Source organism: Equus caballus, chromosome 31 (genome assembly GCF_041296265.1).
Source record: "Equus caballus isolate H_3958 breed thoroughbred chromosome 31, TB-T2T, whole genome shotgun sequence".
Lineage (NCBI taxonomy): Eukaryota > Metazoa > Chordata > Mammalia > Perissodactyla > Equidae > Equus > Equus caballus.
The window spans coordinates 7990061-8008395 of NC_091714.1; the positions used below are offsets into that span (position 1 = coordinate 7990061).

Here is an 18335-nt window from a genome sequence, read left to right on the forward strand (position 1 = left end):
GACTTCTCCATTTCTCATGTTAAACCAAAAAGGAAGGAAGAGAAATGTAGTAACGACAGCTAATACTTGCCGAGCACTTTATATAAAAGGTTATTTCAGTTAATCTTAACAACCTAAGAAGTACGTGCTATTATTCTTCCTGTTTCTCACATCAGGAAACTGAGTCTGAGAGAGGTTAAATAACTTTCCCAAAATCATACAGCTATCAATCAAAAGGTAAGATTCAAAGCCTAACACCAAAACCTATGCTCTAACCACTACGCTCCCTGCCTCGTTCACCTAACTGGCCTGGTGGAGAGATGGAGAGAGCCTACCAACTGTCAGACACTGGGCCAGGGACTCGCATATAACAGTAAGCCAAACAATGTCCCTGCCCTCATGGAGTTTAATGTCTACCAAAGGCAAGAGACAGTAAACAAACACTCTTACAAATATATAATGACAAATGGTGACACGCTCTATGGTGGAAAACTAGAGGGACTATGAGGAGTTTTAACAGAAGGACCTAATTTAGTCTAGGAGGAAGGGCGCGAGGGGAGAGGTCAAGGTAAGCTTGACCCAAAGTAAGCACTGCCTGAGAGAAGAGCCGGAAGAGGAGAAAGAATTATCAGGCTGAAGGAAGGGCAAGGGACAACACTCCAGGTCACCTTTTTCTTAAAAATACGTCTCCCTGCAGTGAAAACTGCCGTAGACACAGACACACACACGGACACACACACACACACACACAAGAAAATGGGTTCCTTTTTTTTCTTCAGGATCGCTCTATTTGAAAAAAATTAAATACAGATCAGTGTTTTGGGGGAAATGAACAAATTACCTAAGGTACTCATATATTGCAACCCCAATTTTACTCTAAAATTAATCCTAAACTTTAAACTCATCTTTACAAATCTTGTGTTTAAGGATAAGCAACCAAGAGAGCAACCTTGAAAGAGAAGGAGAAAGATGCATTCTTAGCCTTGCCTTTGGGAAAGAATGCTGTTTTCAAGGAAGAAATACTAGGATCCTAACCTCGCCTAGCTTCTTCAAAACTCCTTTTGATCATTGAGTGGGTAAGTACTGTGCCTGTTCTCCTGATTCAGTCTCCAGGGACAAGGGACAGAATACGGCAGCATCTTTTCTTATTTTTGGTAGAGCCATGTTTTTCAAACTGACAGTCACAACCCATTTGTGAGTAACAACGTCAATTTAATGGGTGATGAGGAACAATTTTTTCATAGAACAGAAGAGAACAAGAATTATCAGAGTGCATCAAATTTCACAAGGTCAAATATTGTTTCGTAAATTTTATTTCAGTTATGGAGCACACACATACTGTCGTAAAATGTATTTCTTACTGCCAGAGTTTCAACATTACCACCACCGAAAAGAAATTACCGTCTACTGTCTGCTTAGTCTAGAGACTGAACACAGAAAAGAATAACAAGATATCTAAAAAGGTTTGAGCATTGGTTCCTGTGAACTTGAAATAAAAGTTTCATGGCAAAAAAAAAGTTATATACAATGAATTGGGGGGAGATTTCAGGGGGTTTCTGCATTTTTTTTTCCTGAAAACGAATCTTTCATCACTGCTCTCTCCTGCAAAGTTCTGATTAATCCAGAAAATACAGTATCCCTCAGCTGCTGAGTGACTGGGTGTGCGGGCTGAGCTGACACTGGGCTGCGCGCTCAGGTGACTGCAGAGCATCTTCAGCTCTGGACCCTAACAAGGGGAGCAGTGGGCCATAAGCGAGGCCTGGGTCTTCAGCTCTGACCTTGGGGAAGCCGCAGCCTCTCTAGGTTGGTTTTCTCATCTCTAAAATAAAGAACACGATCCAGATGATCTCTAATTTCCCTTCCAGCTCTAAACTCTCCTAAGTCTATAAGCAACGGCTAGGAAATTCATTGGACTAAATGAATTAAGAGTCCTACCACCCATAAGATTTCATTCGTAAGTGCTTAATTCCTTATTTGAAGAAGAACTAAATACTTATACACTCAAGAAACTAACTCTCAAAATTTTGTAAGAAAACCAAATTATATGTGAGAGGTTTTTTTTTATGTTCCTACATAAAAAATTTATGTCCTTATACATTTATGTTCCTACTTAAAAAGACTTTAGGATTTTTAATGGTACAATAAAAATAAAGCATGTATAAATTTTCTTACAAAACACTTCCACTGAAAGACTAAAAAGGTTGACAATCTCTCTTAATTTTACATCTCTAAACGGGCTGTCCCCTAACAAGCCCTATTCAGAACATTCGACAGCTCAGCAGTATCCTCAAATGGCCTGCTCACATGCAAAAAAAAAAAGCTCCACTGAAAACATCAAATCTGATCAGCTTCAAAGCTTAATACGCACTTTGCTCACAGAAGGTCTAGTTCTTCTGAAACTATGCTCAAATGAAACCCACTTATGAAACACTTTTGAGAGAATGCCTAATATATTCTTAACAGCTGTCCCTGCCACTTTATAAACATTTGGCATCCTGACCCACGAGACTAATACTTCTACTGATGTCTGCAAAATATGACAAATGATGTTCTTATAGCTCTAAAACAAAATTTCATTTTGCCTATGCAGTTAGTGAGTAAACATCTAAAGGCAAATTGCACTGCATTACAGGAGTGTGAATGTGAGTCTGTGGGAAACAGAAGAATGTACCTACCACACCTACTTTCCAGAGGAATAATGTTCCTTTTAAAATAGTGGTTTCAAATATGCCTCTCAAAAAGGGGGAAAGCATTTAACACAACATACATGTTGAGAATACAGTTACAGATTCTAAATAATATTCTATAAATATAAAAGGCCACCATAAAGCAAGCCTTTTGTTTATTTTGTTATTGCAGTTGTTTCTAATGTACAAATTCTGTTTCCCAAGATGAACTAAAAAATTAAAGAAAACCATCTCGATAGTCAGTTCAGATAGTTCATCAATAGTAAAAATAAATTTTAAAAAGGAAAACTTAAGTTAATTTAAAAGTTGGCAACAATATTCTCTTTACACAACATACATAATCTTATCCATTTCAATTTTAGTAACAATTCAAAGAAAGGAAACATAATTATAAATATACAAAAATTTGGATTACACAACTAGCTTTTTATTATTAAAAAAATGTAACATGTTCATTAAAAAATTTTAGGAAAAAATTAGTATGTATCCTTTTAATCTTTTTTCTATGCACATATACACTTTTTCTTAAATGGGATCATACTGAATACTACTTAGGATTTTTAAGACACTCAACTCAAATTATTAACAGTCTAAGCAAAAGTAGAGAATTTATTAACTCACATATCAAATCAAGAGAAAAATGGGGGTGAACCTAGCATAAAAGGAAACTGGCCAAAGACCTCTTTGGGTCTCTCTGCTCTTCTCCGGGGGTTAATGTCATTGCCTGAGACCAAACCACTTCTCTCCGAGACTGTGACCACAGCTTCAGGGAGCTGGCTCTAGGCCCAGGACTCGACAGTAAACATTCTGATTATTAAACAGCATTTCTCTCCCCCAGCTTCAATTTGAAAACCCCAGGAAAGAACCCTAATGGCCCGGCTTGGGTCAAGTGTGCACCCTTATAGCCAGGAGTGTGTAAGCAGAGGGCAGCTGCAATGCGAACCTTGAAGCTAGAGTTGAGAGAGGTGAGAATGGAGGGGAGGGAAGATGGAGGCAGCACAGACACAGCCGGTGGAGAGAGATGAGCTGAGCAGCCGTCTCAAATTCTGACTAACATCTTCCGCAACCACAGTGTTACAATCCGCTTTTCTCACCGAACACAGTGCTAGGTATATACACATCAGAAGTACTCGACAATCTTTTTAAAAATAGGTACTCAGGTCCCACTCATCTGTAAGGACTTCTCTAGAAGGATTTACACAAAGTATTTTCCCATGTCACTGACTATTTCTTAGAAACATGGTTTTTAATAGCTGCACAGAATTCTGATGTGGTTCTAAAGTTCTTAAATTTAATTTTATAACTAAATCCAGACAAACCACATACCATCATGATCTTTTTTGAACACAATACTCTCAAGAGTCAAAAGGCATTTATGAAAGCACCAACCGCTGCCATCTGTGCCACACCTTTCTCAGAAATTATGCCAAAGGCTTCTTTGTGGGGGGCGGCAGCAGGCGGTGGATTATGGGGAAGGTGGAGACACTTAAGCCATCCTCTGAGACTCGCCATTTGTTAAAATCTACACCTGAGGGTTATTTAAACAAATGTCTTTAGGGACAAGGATACAATATACCTCCAAGTAAAGCAGGAAAAGCAAGGTTTGTCACAATTTAATTAAAGTAAGACTGAAGATTAAAAACACACACTATAACCCAACCATTTGAGGTAAGTCAGTGACAAGAGGAAAAAAGCAGCCTGTGTGAAGTCTCGGGAAATGAAAACCAGAGTAAGACTCTGTCACATGCCTCTCATACGAGGAGCAGGGGGACGCCTGCGAAGGATGTAAGCCAGCCTCTCTGGTCTGTTAACTTTAGTCACTAGGATCACGCAACTAATTTCCCTTGCTGATGTCATGCTTACCAATCAATCCCTTAAGGACACTTTGGCTTTCTATCAGTAAGGAAAGACACCAACCCACCAGGTGTGGACAAAGCTGACAAGGAGCTGAAGCACAGGACCTGGACCTTCTCTACTTTACCCTGCCAAAGGAATGCCAGCTCAGAAAGATCCACAGCAGCCATAGGCCAAATCCTTTTTCTGACAGCTCTTCTCTTTTCTCTTTAAAGAAACTATTTCCAACGGCCTACTGATTGGCAACATGAAAGCGTCTTTAAAAAGGATACAACTGAACGACAAAAAAACAAACAGCCGGATCAAAAAATGGGCAGAGGATATGAACAGACATTTTTGCAAAGAAGAAATACAGATGGCCAATACACACATGAAAAGATGCTCAACATCACTAATCATCAGGGAAACGCAAATCAAAACTACACTAAGACACCACCTTACGCTTGTTAAAATGGCTATAATCACTAAGACTAAAAATAACAAATGTTGGAGAGGGTGTGGAGAGAAGAGAACCCTCACACACTGCTGGTGGGAGTGCAAACTGGTGCAGCCACTATGGAAAACAGTATGGAGATTCCCCAAAAAACTAATATAAAACTACCATATGACCCAGCTATCCCACAACTGGGTGTCCACCCAAACAACTTGAAATCAACAATCAATCCAAAGTAACATATGCACCCCTATGTTCATTGCAGCACTATTCACAATAGCCAAGACGTGGAAGCAACCCAAGTGCCCATCAACTGATGACTGGATAAAGAAGATGTGGTATACATATATACAATGGAATACTACTCAGCCAGAAAAAAAGACAAACTCATCCCATTTGCAACAACATGGATGGACCTGCACGGAATTATGCTTAGCAAAATAAGCCAGACTGAGAAAGACCAACATCAGATGATTTCACTCATATGTGGAATATAAACAAGCACATGGACAAAGAAAACAGTTCAGTGGTTACCAGGGGAAGGGGGGTGAGGGGTGTGCAGAGGGGGTAAAGGGGAGCAACCATGTTGCGACAGACAAGAAATAATGCACCACTGAAATTTCACAATGATATAAACTAAAGGCTACATACTGGGGCTGACCCAGCGCCACAGTGGTTAAGTTCGTGCCCTCTGCTTCAGCAAGCCCAGAGTTTGCAGGTTTGGATCCCAGACGTGGACCTAGCACCACTCATCAAGCCACACTGTGGTGGCATCCCACATAAAATAGAGGAAGGTTGGCACAGATCTTAGCTCAGCGACAATCTTCCTCAAGCAAAACAGAGGAAGAATGGCAACAGATGTTAGCTCATGGCCAATCTTCCTCACGAAAAAAAAAGGATACATACCACCTGGTCAAATGAGAAGGCTAAGACAACAGAACTCTATGAGTAAAAAAGATAATCACTGAGGAATGAGGAATTATTAAGTAACAGGAAGTTATCAAGGCAAAAACATCCTGTAAGCAGTCAAGATCTTATATCCCCATATTTCAGTAGAGCTCAGAACAAGATTTACAAGAAACCAAGAGAACACACGTGAAGGAAGTAGAAGCAACTTCTAACGACATGACAATTAAAGGGAACCACAAAGTCCTTCTTGAGAGACCAGCTGTCCCCATTTCAGGGCATGAGGGAGCTTCTGCCATCACTGGAGCCCTTTGTTACTGCTGTGTGGTCACTGCTTCTCTGCCGAAAGCCACCCCCACCCACGGTATCTACTGCTGTAATGGTCTCAAGCCACGCCCAGCACTGAAGCAGCCACGACAGTCCGCAGCGGCACCGGCACCGTAAGGTGGATTTCGCTAGGGAGAATAGGTGACATCCAATGTCAAGACTGAAACATGCAGGGTCAAAGGAAACATTCAACTTGAGAGAGAGATCAAATCACCTAGGAGTGATAGGATATGCAAGTACTTTTTTAGTAGTGAAACCCATTTTTTCAAATGAACTTGGAAGAACCATATCAAGCAAATAATAGATAAGGTCATTGGTAAAGAAAACAAGTTATTCCTAAGTTCATGTAACATGAACTTTACAAGGTCAATAAGTGAGAACAATGAGGTTATTTTTAACATAAATAATTCTAAATGAAAGGTTTGTAGATAGGAACAGTCTTATATCAGCCTTAATACCCAAGTTCTATGTTTTTTTAAATTCAGAGTCAAGAAATCATGAAAGCAAATTGTTCCAAATTAGTGTTAATAGCTTTCCTTTTAATCTCAGGATCCTCCTACAACTGACCCCCAAACTTGAAAAAGAAATTATAAGGAATGTTTACTTCTAGGTTCAACCACTAGCAATAACAACTACTATGGTTATCATGAGTTGTTCATCAAAAATAAGGACAAGAAGTACCCACAAGTGACAATAAGCAGCAAAACTATCACAGAGCACTATCACCTCTCGACCTGTTTTGTGTCCCTTGGTCATTGCATAACTCTCCCGTCAGCACACACGGAGCAGATGCGCGGGGCTGGCACCTCCCGCAGTGGTGCACTGGCCAACATGTGCAGGCCTGCATTCTACAAAAGACCTGTGCACTGGAACCGTCTTCCTCATCAATGACACACTGACATCAAGAATCTGAACAAAGATGGCAGACAGAGCTTTATTCAGGTCTGTCCCCAAACCGGTTAACCTGGTAGCACAGATCACCGTATTATTGATCTCCAATGCGTAAAAATGTGGCATCCACCACATTTTGAACATGCATGCTGAGCTTTTTTAAAACGGTTAAAAACACAAACAAAAGGAATTAAGTAAACAAATCGCAGAACTCCTGAAACATCTTTTACTAATGATCTACAGTAAGTTTGTCAGAGGTCAGCTCTGCGTATTGAAGAGGTGGTGGTGACAATGAGGGTGTATGAAAGAGAAAACAACCGCCCTGTTGAGTAATCTGTTTTAGAAATTTGCCATTGTAAAATTAACTGCAATGTTGCTAAGAAAAATATTTCTAAGATCTTCTTGTTCTGTACACTGCTGTTCACTTATAGTTGGATGAAGCCCATTATCCTGACCTATTTTTACTATAACAAATCAGAAATAAACCTGGTTGAAAAATCAAGGTTTCTTTTTATCACTGGAGAAATAGTCATTTTTATGGCACATTTTGACTTTCTCCTGTCCTTTTTACCTTTACCTAAGAACGTTCACATCCATTTTTTCCCAAAGTATAGGTTATACAGAATTATAACTTCTGATCTGCCGATGTGGATAATGAAAGCACACTGCTTCTTCCTGGTGGTTAAGAGCATGGAATGTGCAGCCAGACCTGACTTCACTACCACCTGTGAAACCCTGGACAAGATCCTTAACCTCCATGCCTCAGTTTCCTCATCTGTAAAAGAGAGATAATAACAGGACCTACCTCATAGGGTTGTTATAAGGATTCAAGAAAATGGTACATAAGCATTTAGGAAGCATTCACTATTACATTTTAAAGAACAACTTAAAGGAGTCAAAATGCTCCACGACTGAATCGACTAACAAATTAACTCAATAAATTTTCTGACAAAACTTCTAAAAATGTTAGATGTATTCAAAACAAAACGAATTTCATTACACCATGTACCATTATTTAGAGAAGTTGTTCCTTAAAAGCTCACAGGAGTATCTCAGAACTACCTGAGAATTAAGGAAAATGAAGAACGACTTTCTTCACAGTTTATAAGCATAAAATAAAACTGTTGGGACCGACTGGGTCATGCCAAGCAAGAACGCGGTTCCTGTGTTCAGTTTCAACGACAGCTACAGACTTTGTTTAAAATTTCTTTAAGCAGAAAAAAGAAAGAGGACGCTTAACTGCCTTATTCCTGGAACAACAGAGCAAGACAGCAAGATACAGGAGGAGCTGTGCAAGTATTTTCCTTGGAGGGGACAGGGGGCAGCAGTTCGCAAGTTTACTGTGGGATGCAAAGGACGGGGTAAGAGGACATTTGAACATACAAACACAAGCATAAAAGAGGAGGGAAATTCTTTCTTAGTTATGGTGAGTTTGATCTCCCAATTTTTAAAACAATGGCATAAAATTAATCAATAGAGCCTCTAAGGAACAGAATGCAACAAATGCTCCGGGTACCAAAGTTCCATCTTCGAGCTTCGTGCGGTCGTAAAGTTTTAGACAAATCAATCCTTTAGTTTACGTTCACGTGTGAGCAACAATCGGCACAATGCTCCCACCGAAGGGCCGGTACGGGCCCTCAGAAAGAGAAACCAACCTGCCCGTTTGCAGAGACGCAGGGCAGTTTCTTCCAGGAGAGGCAGCAGGCATGCTTGGAGAGGGGGCAAAAGAAGGGCAGGAGGAGAACGGAGGGGAAACAGTGCGTATCTGCTTCCCGAGCGTCGACTTCTTTACTTGAACAGGGGCGGAGGGAGAGGGCGCATTTTCCTCTAGCACCGATGGAGCAATTTCGGCGCGGCCCCCGCTCCGAAGCTCGCGGCGACAGAGGGGTCGCAGCTCCCGCAGGACCCGGGTGCCCCCCCACGCTCCGGGCGAGCAGGGAAGCTGCAGGGAGGGCCAGCAGGCTGGGCGCCCGGGCACGGGACCCCCGGCACCCCCGGCCTCGGCGCCCGGGTCCCGGGGCTGCACCCCGCCCTCCGGCCCGGCCCGGGAGCTGGATGCTGCCCCCAGCACCTGGCGGGAAGCAGAGGCCCCCACGCCCCCTCGGCCCCCCACCGAGCCCGGGCCAGGACGAGCCCCGCCGTGGGCGCCGGGCGGCGGCCCCACTCACCTCGCCGACCGGCAGCGCTCGGGCTCCGGTTCGGGCTCGGGTTCCGGCGGCGGCGGCGGCGGCTCCTCCATGGCGGCGGCGGGGGTGACGGCGGAGGCGGGCGGGGGCACCAGCTCGGCGGCGGCGGCGGCTTCTCTCATCCGTGCACGGAGCCCCGCATGGCCGCGGCGGGCAGGAAGCTGCAGCCTGGCGCGGGGCACCGGAGCCCCGAAGTGCGGGAGTGACTCGGCTCCGCCTCCGCCTCTAGCCCGCCGCAGGAGCCGCTCGCGCCGCGGCCATCTTGGAGACGGCGACCGGCCAGCGCCGGGCTACGGCGGGCGGCGAGGGACAAGCCTCCCAGGGCGGCGGCGGCGGCGGCGGCGGCGGCGGCGGCGGCGGGCGCTCGAGCCGGCGGGCGGGCTGGCGGGCGGGCCGGCGAGGGGCGGGGCGGAGGGGGCGGCCCCGGGTGGCCGGCGGCGTGGGCGACCGAGGCGGCGGCGCTGGAGGCACGTCGGAGCAGCGGCGCTTGGCCCCGGGGGCCGAGGTCTGGCGGCCGCCGCCGGGTTTCGCGGGCGGGGAGCGTGCGATGGGCTGTGCGCCCAGGTGGTCGGCGGTGGGCGTGCACGGGGGACCCGGGAAGGGCAGCGCGGCCGCGGGGAGGCGGCGATGCCTGACTTCGAAGTGCTTTGTAAACTTCAGCGAGTGGCTCACCGCCAGAGGTGATGCCATCCTCAGAAATAGGGCTGGATGTAACGCAGGCGCTCACAACTCACACGCGGGCGTGGAAGCTTTGGGGGACCCGTGGGTCCCGGGGCAGGGCGAGGGTGCGCTCTGATGAAAGAGCAATCTTCAACGGACACATCAAACTCAGATCAGTGTTTTTGATCACATCAAAACCAGTGATCCAGCCTAAGCTCAGTATCACGAGGTTGTGTACTGATCTTCCAGAAATGGGCTGGAGTGCTCCTGTAGCGAAGGAAAAAAAGTTCTAAAGGAGTATTTCAGAGTTACAGAAATACTGTTGAAATTCCCCTGCATCGTGTACTCTTAGCACTTGAGGCTTCACAGTTTTAAGTTGCAGATATTTACAGAATTTCCAATGGGGTGAAGTCCAGGGTTGATTCCAAATAGCATCATTTAAAATTAAATACATTTCTATTCATTCAAATGCACTGGTTGTAAAACCTCGTTCCGTTGAGCTTGAATATGTAAAATACACGTTTTGGATAAATGTTGGTAAGAAAACTGACTAGACAGAAAAATTTAAATATGATTATATTTACAGGCCAGTTGTGAAATGAGCTCTGTTGTGCTCAAAGTACGTTACGGAAATTTCTCTGTAGTTGAAAAACTGCTTCAATCCATTTTCTATATCATGATAGTGTGTATTATGTAAATGGCCTCATAGTGCTGGATTTCAGAAATGACATTTATTTTATGTATTTAACAACATTCATTCAACAGATACTTCTTAAATGTGTATATGTGTAATGATCTATCCTAGATGCTGGGCATATAGCAACTAGCAAAACAGACCAAGTCTTTTCCTCATGGAGCTAACATCCTACTTAGGTAAGAGGAAGAGAGAAAACAAAAGAAAAATAAATAAGTGAATCTATAGCTAATCAGCCAGTGATAACTGCTATGGAGAAAAGTAGCCAGGAAAGAGGTGGGAGAGGGGAATGCTGTTTTACCCAAATTGGTCAGGCTAAAGTTAAATGATTTTGCCATACAACTATTTCAAAAGAAAATTGTAATAGATTCTTACTTACTGAATTTCAAATTTTCTTTGCAGATCGTTGTATGAGCAAATCGTTTAACTTTCTCCTCACTAACTCATCTTTAAGTACTTTAATATTTTGAATAAGTCATGGTTCACAAATCATTCCCAAGAACAGTCAGCCTGGGGCCTGTCCTCAAGTCTCCAAGCTTGCAAATCTGTGATATTTGACATATAGACCAGCATTTGGGAGAATGAGTGGTTTTTGTCATTTTAATTTCCACTTGAGAGTATTGTGTATTTTAGCAGGAACCAAACAAATTTACATTTAACTAGTCATGTAAAGCATCACACACAGAAACCACAGTCTGCTAGTACTAAATATTTAGTTGAAGTGCAGTGACTTTTTTCTTCATTCAAGTCAGTTAGGCGTCCTGGGTCAGCCTGTCTTGTTACTTGTGTTCTCCTATTCTGTGCAACTTCATTTCAGCAGTTCAGTATCGCACGTTTCAAGATCTGAAGTTACTTCCTTCTTACCCACACCAGCCTCAAACCTACCCCTTGCTGTGTTCTGACTTGGGTGGCACACTTCATCCAGTCAGAACTCTGAACAACCCCTCCTGCAGCCCCCTGACCAATGAGTCCATAATCCTGTCAAATTCCACCTCCTCTCAAATCCATTCACTTTCCTCCATCCTCACTGCTCAGACCACGCTCATATCTCACCTGGATAATCGCAACAGTCTCCTGGTACCCTGCCTCTATGGTGTGTCCACTCCCAACCCCATCTTTTCCCACAGTGCACTCCCAAGCGTCTTTCTGAAGCTCCATCAAATGTGTCACTCTCTTACCTAGTTCATTTGATTGACATCTCATTGCTGTCAGAAGAAAGTCCATAATGAACCTTTTTGAGTGCTTCAAATGCCCCATAGTTGGTCCTGCTACTAGAATTGTGCAAAAGGAGTTCCTATTCCATCACACCACCCTGTCTGCCCAGCCAGACCTTTCCTGTTTCTTAGGAGGCCATCCCTGACCTGCTGAAGTACTCCCCCTAGGGCAGGGCACTCCAGAAGGCTAAGAACTGGCATCCATTCAAATGATAATTTTAAAATATTTATTCAAGAGCCAGCCCTGATGTCTTAGTGGTTAAAGTTCTGCACGCTCCACTTCAGCAGCCTGGGTTCACTTCCTGGTCGCAGAACCACACCACTCGTCTGTCAGTAGCCATGTTGTGGTGGTGGCTCACATAGAAGAACTAGAAGGACTTACAACTAGAATATACAACTATGTACTGGGGCTTTGGAGAGGGGAAAAAAGATAGAGAGAGGAAGATTGGCAACAGATGTTAGCTCAGGGTCAATCTTTCCCAGTAAAAAAAAAAAAAAAATGTTCAAAAAGGATAAACTGAATTTATCTTCCAAAAAAAAAATATATATATATAGATATATATAAAGTGACTTACTAATTCATTTCCATTGTGTGAGGAAAGCTCAGCCAAATGTTCCCCTGCTTTCTGTAATTCTAGTTCTCTTAATTTTCCTTTACAATTTTCCGAGCCAGAACCCTTCTAGGAAGGCATGTTAGAAGTCTTGAATGTTATAGAATCAAATAAACCCCTCTCCTCTAAACAGCACTATACCATCTATTCTTTGATGCTGGCATTCCAACCCACTGTGACAGGTACACCCAGGCCACAAAAACACTCAGCAAGTGTAGAGCAGCATTGGAGAGACCTGTGGCTTCTTGTTGTTTTAATTTCCACTTGAGGGTACTGTCTATTTTAGCAGGAACCAAACAAATTTACATTTAGCTAATTGCATCAGGCATCATGTGTAGAAAACCAACCCAACTGGTACTAAATATTCAATTGAAGTGCACTGACTTTTTGCCCCCACCCAGGCCCTCACAGCCCCCTCCGGCCCCCAGATTCCTTCTCTGCCTTCTCCGCTGGAGCATGTGCTCCTTCAGGACAGGCGCCACCTTCTGTTGTCCACCACTGCAACTCCTAAGCAAGAGATAGACAAAAGTTTTTCTAAAGAACCAGTTTAGGTTGAGCTACGTAACATTCTTAATGTTGCTTCCTACCAGTTTCAGGCCCAATTTTGACACGTGCTACCACTGTTAGAAAGTCTCAAGCTAATATATATATAATATATAAATATATATACTTGTATATAATATGTTCATATATACATATATAGTATGTTATGTGATATATATAATGTTATTATAAATTATATTATATATTATAAATATATATAAGTGTAAAGGGCATCATGTAGTACCTTAGTATCTTATCAAGGCCAGTGTATTAGCAGAAAGTCAGTTTTATGGGTTTCGTTGTAAGATGATTCAAAAAGAATTTTTGTGCCAAGCTATGCTGTAAATACAGTTATATCCTTGTTACTTTAAAAAAAAAAAAAACTCTAAGGCTATAGTTTTTACAGTTATTATGAGCATGGTGCAGCATTTTACTTAGAGTAAGCTTCTCCCTTCCCCGTGGTATTGGTGAGCTTTCCACCCCGATTCCAGGGCGAATGCTCAGACAAGGACTTCGCACTCAGATCCCTGCCCTCTCCTCGCCCGTGGCTCCTTGGCAGCTCCGCCCAGCTCAACAGAGACAGAAAGCCCAGAGTACAAACATCCCAATCTGCTCATGACCAGAGAGGTTGATTCATTTTCTTTCCAGCACACACAGAGAAAGGTCAATTCAGGGACAGAGAGCAATAAAAACCTCACTGTTAGTGAGGAGAAGCTAAACTGAGCATTGCACACATTGATTTTTTTTCCCCCTAATGATACAATGACATCTATTTCTACCTACTAGTAAAACAAAAAAATATTGGATACATACAAAAAGTAATTAGTTATCACCCTTTTTAAACAGCCCTTGCAACACTTAAGTTTCATGCTTCTCTGTTGAGTAGTGGAAGTTGGATAAAACCCCCCCTGGTTTTTTCTGAGAGGTGATTTGCCTATTTTTGTAATTTCTCGACCAGGACAAAAATCACCCCTTATTTCAGACATTCTCCTGTGTACAAAGGGTCTAAAATGAGCCTCCGACGGTTCTGAATCATTAAACAAAGGATAAAAGTTACTCTAACAGTTAGAATAGTGAGAATAAAATTAATAAAGGGAGAGACAGCCCTGATGGCCTAGTGGTTATAGTTCGGTGACCCAGGTTCGGTTCCCAAGTGCAGAACCACACCACTCGGCTGTCAGCAGCCATGCTGTGGTGGCAGCTCACATAGAAGAACAAGGACTTACAACTAGGATACACAACTATGTCCAGGGCTTTAGGGAGGAAAACAAAAAAGAGGAAGATTGGCAACAGATGTTAGCTCAGGGTGAATCTTTCCTAGCCAAAAAAAAAAGAAACAACCAAAGGCAAAGGAAGTGGTTAGACTTCCAACATAAAAACAGTTAGAATCTGGAGTGGGGGAGATGTGCTAGCAGAAATCCACAGAGTGAAGGGCCCCCGACTCCTTTTCCTCCTAGAAGTGCCGGCAGGAAAAATCAGGAGAGCCCACATTTCTTCATCCCTGCTCTGACTTCTCCATTCACCTCTGAGGATCCAGCCAAGGTGAGGAATGGGGACCTTTAAAAAATGAAATCCCACTCTTCTTGCTAGCCAAAAATTGCAATCCTTTCCCCCACCAAAACGTCCACAGAACTTGTCTGGATTTGCCTCCTTTCCTTTCTCTTTCAGATGTCCAAGTGTGGTGTGAGTTTTTGAGAACTCTGAGCCTGCAAGCAGCAGTTCCTAACCGATTTCCAGGTCCTTTCAAATCAATACGTGTATACTTTGCACACAACGTGGAACCAGGCATGGAGAACCAAGGACTAGACCAGCGAGGAGCTCCCGAGCCCTCCGCAGATGTATTTAAGATGTAAGTTCAGATGAAGTCATACAGGAGAAGGGTTGGCCCTTAATTCACTGCGTGGCATCCTTTTAAGAAGAGGAGAATGAACACAGAGATAGACATGCACAGAGGGAAGGCAATGTGAAGAGTCACAGGGAGAAGGCCATGTGGCAACAGAGGCCGAGGTTGGAGCGATGCATCTACAAGCCAAGGATTGCTGGCAAATACCCGAAGCTGAAAGAAGCAAGGAAGAGTCTTCGTCTAGAGTTGTTGGAGGGAGCAGGGCCCCGCAGACACGTTGACTCTGGACTTCTAACCTCCAGAACTGGGAGAGCATAAATGTCAATTGGTTCAAGCCACTCACTTTGTGATACTTTGTTGTACCGCCCCAGGGAACTAATACACCTGGGTTTCACATGGTGGCTGAGAGGACCCACAGCCACTCCAGGAAATCACCTCAGGAGCATCTGGAAGCCGTGTGGTGGCCCTCTGAGGAAAAGTGCCTAGAGTGGAGTGGAAGGACACCAACATGACAAGAGCCAATAGGAGCCAATAGGAGATAGATATATATATTACGGCTGGGGTTTTTTGGGTTTTTTGGGGTTTTTTTTGCTGAAAAAGATTGTCCCTGGGCTAGCATCTGTCGCCAATCTTCCTCTTTTTTTTTTTTTCTGGCTTGAGGAAGATTAGCCCTGAGCTAACATCTGTGTCAGTCTTCCTCTACTTTGTATGTGGGTTGTCTCTACAGCATGGCTAACGAGTGGTGTAGGTCCCCATCTGGGATCCAAACCTGCAAACCAAGGCCTCTGAAGCAATGTGCACTGAACTTAACCTCTACAGCATGGGGCTGGACCCCAGGAGATATGTGTATAAAGAAATTTATTTTAAGGAATTGGCTCACAAGATTATGAAGGCTGACCAGTCCAAAATCTGCAGCATAGGCTGGCAGGCTGGAGACCCAGGGGAGAGCCGATGTTGCACATGAAATCCAAATCTGTCTTCCAGCACAATTCTCTTTCGCTCAGGGGAGGTCAGGCTTTTGTTCTATGTAAGATGTCAACTGATTAGACGAGGCCCACCCACATTATGGAGGGCAATCAGCTTTACTCAAGGCCTACTGATTTTAATGTTAATCTCATACCAAAACACCTTCATAGAAACATCCAGAATAATGCTTGACAATGTATCTGGGCTCTGCAGCCCAGCCAAGTTGGCACATACAATTAACCATCACACAGAGATCTCACGGAGTCCAACACTGACAGAAGGCTAAATAAGAAGGGAACAGGAGGGAGGATGGACGTAGGAACAGGTCAGCACATCCTAGGCTTGTGTTTCTCCAAGCAGGATCCTTAGACCACCAGCATCAGAAGCTCTACGTGGAAATGCAAATCACTAGGCCCCATCCAGGAATCCGTGAATCAGTACCCCTGGAGTAGGACTTCGGCATCCGTATTTTAAACAAATACCCCAGGGTATATTTATAAATAAAAAGTATATTATAAATATTGTAAAATATACTGTATATTTATTATGTGTATATAACATATGTCTGTATTGCAATAAAATTAATATTTATATATCATATGCAATAAACCTATTGTATAAATATTATATAATAATATATTTATATTAGAAATCAGTGTGAGAAGCAGAGCCAGTTGTCACAGTAGGGCTGTGGTTTTCTCTGCATCTTTGCTCTCAGTCTGCATCTGGTGCAGCAAAGCACATTTAAGACATGGCTTCAAGCAATTGCCTGCAGAGCTGGAATCATCCAGGTGTCCATTTTACCAAACATGACTGTCATAAAGCAACATATGTGGGTCTCCATGGAAGGAGTGGATGAGAGACAACTTCAGGCAGGAGGTGGCATTTGAACAGGGCCTTGAGAGACCAATCTGGTGTCACAGGCAGAAAGGGTGGGAGGGCAGTGAGGGAGAGGGAAGGACAGACAGCAGAGGTGCCTGCAGGGTGTGGAGGACAGACAGCGTTCAGATATGGCGACAAGGGTGGGAGAATGGGTGGGGATTCGAAAGTGAAGCATTTCAAACGTCAGGCTGTACCCTGTGTGCAAACCACAGTTGCTCTGGATGGCCCCGAAGTTATTCTTCTCAGCTAGCTGAGAGCCTTAATTTTAGATTCATCGTACCATACCAATGGTCACAGCGAGAGGGCGGATTAGAATGCATTTCGAAGTCGCCGTGGTTCCCTAGCAGCAGCACAGAGTGACAAGGTCAGCCTGGGCCTGAAGCCCAGACCATGTCAGGAGGCGTTCTAGCGCCTGTCCACATCTGACAACGCTGAGAAGTGCAGGCTGCAGACTGTAAATGTCTCTCTCTGTTGGCAGCCTCTGCTGTGGTTCATTCAGACCAGATGCCCCAGCCGGAGTCCCGGGTCCCATTTCGCTGGGTGCTCGGGAACTGCGTGAAACTCGAACCGGAGCATGAGGCCTGCACACGTCAGAGCCTCTCAGGCCAGGCTTCTTCATGTCCCCTGCTGCCTGCCAGGTTGTGACATGTCTGTTATTACTAGGTCATCACCATGGCGTGTTTATGAACCGGCCAAACACCTCGGCCACACGAGGGCAGGTGTGTGGGAGAGTGTTCTGGTTACTTCATCTGGTTCTGGGCTTGCTCCCATTTCCTCTCTGGAAAACACGGAAACCAAGGTGCTTATCGACAAGAAATAAAAGAAGCTGGTGAAAGTGAAAAGTGGGAGTAACACGTGAGTATGAAGATAGCCCTTGTCCTCTAAACACAGGTGTCCACGCAACGGTGGTCCCTTCGTGTCTCTCCTCTATTCTCCAAGTCCAGCAAGGTAAGTGGGACAGGAGACCATCAAATGGACACCACGCACACATCTCAACCCCCCGGGGCACTGCTCACATCTGGTGTCCAGAGTCCACTGCCCACAGCCAGGAAGCATCCAAATGCAATGATCTCATCTCCTAATTATTAAAAAAATTTTTGAAAGCATCCTCAGGCAGTTCCTCTAGGATGTTCCTTATAAATGAGCCTCCCCTTCCTAGAAGTGGCTCTTAGGCACTTTAGATTGAGATCAAAGTTGATTTTAACAAAATACTCATGTCGAGTTTAAGAAAGAACACTGTCGACATCAGAGCATAAAACAAAGAGCAATTTCAGATAAGCATTAGAAATCTCTGGCTTTATTCTGATTCGAATCGTTGAAATGTTTGCAGGAGAATCACAGAGGTTTTGAAGAGATCTTTTCAAAGATGTCTCATCCTCAACATTAACAATGCCAATAATTGCAAATTAACCTCCCCCCTTTATTTTTGAGCACTTTCACGATAGCCTTCTTCCAGAGGAGATGATTATTCACCTGCTGTATGCAAGGCTCTGTGCTGGTTACCTAGGGAAAGGTTGCTGTTCCCTGGGACTGTGCAATCTGGGTGGGAGATAAGAAAAGCATGCATAACATGTAAATAACAACGTCGGGAGGTAAGTGTCTGCTCTGCTTTCTGCCCATCCCCCTAGATCCGGCCCAGGTCTCATCTCCTCCGTGACA

The 18335-nt window shown here is 44.1% G+C and overlaps 1 protein-coding gene and 1 long non-coding RNA gene across 14 annotated transcripts in view; one reads left to right on the plus strand and one right to left on the minus strand.

Moving 5' to 3' along the window:
* Positions 1 to 18335, minus strand: part of MAP3K4 (mitogen-activated protein kinase kinase kinase 4) — a 138887-nt gene that overhangs the window by 92947 nt on the left and 27605 nt on the right. For 8 of the 12 annotated variants that reach the window (XR_011434482.1, XR_011434480.1, XR_011434481.1 and 5 more), the window contains exon 1: positions 9246 to 9658. The exons of the other annotated variants lie outside the window; for them this stretch is intronic. Coding sequence is in view for 4 of the 8 variants with exons in the window: in XM_070256505.1 (XP_070112606.1) it covers positions 9246 to 9385 (140 nt within the window). In the remaining 4 variants the exon portion in view is untranslated. Of the gene's footprint in view, positions 1 to 9245; positions 9659 to 18335 lie in introns of those variants that run through there. 12 annotated transcript variants of the gene reach the window in all.
* On the plus strand, positions 8709 to 16403 carry LOC111771409 (uncharacterized). 2 transcript variants are annotated; one of them, XR_002805231.2, is made up of 4 exons: positions 8709 to 8834; positions 10729 to 10796; positions 14443 to 14527; positions 14654 to 14790. It is a non-coding gene; the product is annotated as an uncharacterized lncRNA (long non-coding RNA). The 2 variants fall into 2 exon arrangements; XR_002805232.2 differs by lacking the exon at positions 8709 to 8834 and adding an exon at positions 9669 to 9768 and having other exon boundaries at positions 14654 to 16403.